The following is a 2727-nucleotide window of genomic DNA, read 5'->3' as shown; positions in this document are numbered from 1 at the left end:
CTGTCCAGAAACACGAAAAAAACCCCACACCAAAAAAAAAAAAAAAATTAAAATAGGAATTGTTCCATCTCTCTTCGTTTTAAATTATAATCTTTTATGGCTTTAGCAGGCCTGATTCTACTTGGACCAACGTATTTAGAGAGGAACTCCTTCCTGCCCACGTATCACTTAGCTGAACACTGAAGAGGTAGGTAACTAACACCCGCCTTCTCCTGAGAGACCCCAGTTTCTTCCTCTAAGAAGAAAGGGTGACACCTGTCCGCCTAGCCCACAGCACTGTCACGGTCATAAGTGGCCTGACGTGTGCACAGCTTCGCTGTGACACTCATGGTTAGAGGAGATGGATCCGTGAGTGAATGCAGCTTGCTGATGCTGTCGTTTTAATAAAAGGCCTAATGCAAGTACAGCCCAGCCTATCTTATTTTAATTAAAGGCTTAATATGGCAACGACCTCATCCTTAGAGTGCAAAGGAACAAAGGTGGTGTTGCCAATATGAAAAGAAAAATTCTTTCCCTCTAATGTCTGAAACTAGACTTTCTGTGGGACAAAAAAAAAATAATAATAACCTTTGTTGTTGATGTATTTAATTTAATTTTTCTTGAGATAGGATCTTATTACATAGTCTTCATACAGACCAGGCTGGCCTTGCACTGTGGTCATCCTCCTGCCTCTGCCTTTCCAGGGCTAGAATTACAGGTGTGATGTAATTACCATAAACGGGCCAGGACAAAATTTTTAATTTGCCATTCAGACTTGGGTTACAGCGCACCCCATCTGAACAGGGCACCCCTGAGGTGTCTATCATGCTGAGTCTACAGGATTCATTTCTTTTTATTTAAAAAAAAAAGTTTTACTAGAGATAAGAGAGAATGAATTGTTTTGTCTTTTCTTGCTTTAAATCTTAAATAGGAACTCACCGTGTTTTGTTGTCTGCAATAATAAAGAGATAAAGAATTACATAAACTGAGAGCTGCCACTCCCTAAAATGGGAGGCTGTGAGGGCCACCTCTCCCCATCATGGGAGGCTGTGAAGAGGCTCCTTTCTCACTTTCTTCCTTCATCCCTTTATCCTTGAAAGTTTTCATCTCCTGCTTGATTTAACCTGACACGCAGCTACGATATTGATTGAAGTTAAGAATAAAAGCATACCGAACCTATCCCTAAATTATGTATGAACAGCAATTGAACTCAAACACTGATGCAGATCACAGGTGAATTTTATTGATTTTTTTCCTCCAAATATCAAATGTCTACCAACCCACTCCTCCTCTTTCTTTCTAATCTGCTCTTGCTATGATCAAGACGGTCATGACAAACACCATAGCGAAGAAAATCCACATGAAGAAACGGTCTATGACCTTGGCGACCTTCTTCCACTCGCTGCCCTTGGAGTTGGTGGCCTTGTGGTCCTTGAGACATTTGGCAATGTATTCAATATTTTTTGTCAGTGCTTCATAGCGTGCACAGTAGCTGTCAGTATTCTGGGGGATCCCACCCTGGTACCCTAGGTCATTCTTTAGGAGTTTTCTCAGTTCCTTCTTTCTGGAAAGGTCTTTGTTTCTGGATGTTTTCAGGTTGGACCCTGGGAGTTTGCTATAAACCTTTGTGGTTTGTTCTGGCTCCTGGCTGTGACGGGGGCTAAGGCAGCTCTCACCCACATCGTAGACAAACAAGATCCTGGACATGTATTTCAGGATGACCACCTTAGCCCAATGTGGTACTGGCCGGGCTTCCGCCCCACAGAAGTGGATATTCATCACCATGATGGTAAGGGCTGTGGAGGCGGTGATCAAGGCCATGGTAGCTATGTAGTATTTTCCTGGAATGAAAGGAACACCACCAGCTAAGTTCATTTTTTTATCTCTTCATATTCAATGAAAAAAGAATCAGACACCATTCCGAAGAAATAGGTCTACCCTGGTGGTCAGCAGTAGAGACTTTCGAATCTGACTTTCTAAGTTTGAAATCCAGAATCATTACCCCCACTAGACTCAGAATCAAAGCAAAGTGTAAACTTGAACTTTGTGCTCTATAAAACAAGTGTAGTAAGTCTCCAACTTACAAAGGTACAGGTAGCTATAACAGAAATGACACTCCCTACCACCCTGGACTGTAATTTAAACAGTTCACCAATGTTTACCAGCATGTGAAAAACCAGTCCAATCTCATCCAACAGACAACAATGGCCCTTGACTGTTCTTAGAATACCTCCAGGCCTCATGGTTATGGAAAACAATCCCTATAGCCTGAGAAAGGAGACAGCTAGAAGCTGTCCTTAAATGTGATTTCTTTGCCTAAGGCAAAAGTACAGGAAAAGTAGAGAAGAAAGAAAGACATAGGAAGGGTACATGTAAATGAAGTAAACACTGAACAACAGGGAAAACAGACTAGCAATTAAAGCCGAAGGATGAGATGGTTCCGCGGGTGAGATCACGTGCTCTGTAAGCACGGGAACCCGAGTTTGAGTCCCCAGCATCCAAGTAAAAAAGCACATATGGCTCCGCGTGCCTATGTCTCCAGCGATGGTGGGCAGAGTCAGGCAGAGCCCCAAGGCTCACAGACCAGCCAGCCTAACTGAAATGGAGACCTTCATGCCTCAATGCGGTAAGAAGGAGAGCAAAAGGGAGGTCTGCCCTTGCCTCAGCAGGACCCGGATGTGGGTGAAGGGCCACCAGCACCCACCCCCGCCCCCGCCCCGCCCCCACCCCACCCTGTCCCTACCCCCA

General features: G+C 44.1%; 1 protein-coding gene across 1 annotated transcript in view; it reads right to left on the bottom strand.

Moving 5' to 3' along the window:
* Positions 1-1278: 1278 nt before the first annotated feature.
* Positions 1279-2727, bottom strand: part of Chrna9 (cholinergic receptor nicotinic alpha 9 subunit) — an 11298-nt gene continuing 9849 nt past the window's right edge. Inside the window, exon 5 of the mRNA XM_021163672.1 lies at positions 1279-1820. Within this exon, the coding sequence (XP_021019331.1) occupies positions 1279-1820 (542 nt within the window). The remainder of the gene's footprint in view (positions 1821-2727) is intronic.

Source organism: Mus caroli, chromosome 5 (assembly GCF_900094665.2).
Source record: "Mus caroli chromosome 5, CAROLI_EIJ_v1.1, whole genome shotgun sequence".
NCBI classification, from domain to species: domain Eukaryota; kingdom Metazoa; phylum Chordata; class Mammalia; order Rodentia; family Muridae; genus Mus; species Mus caroli.
The sequence above is the reverse complement of the archived record's forward strand: the minus strand, read 5'-3'. Positions and strand labels throughout refer to the sequence as shown.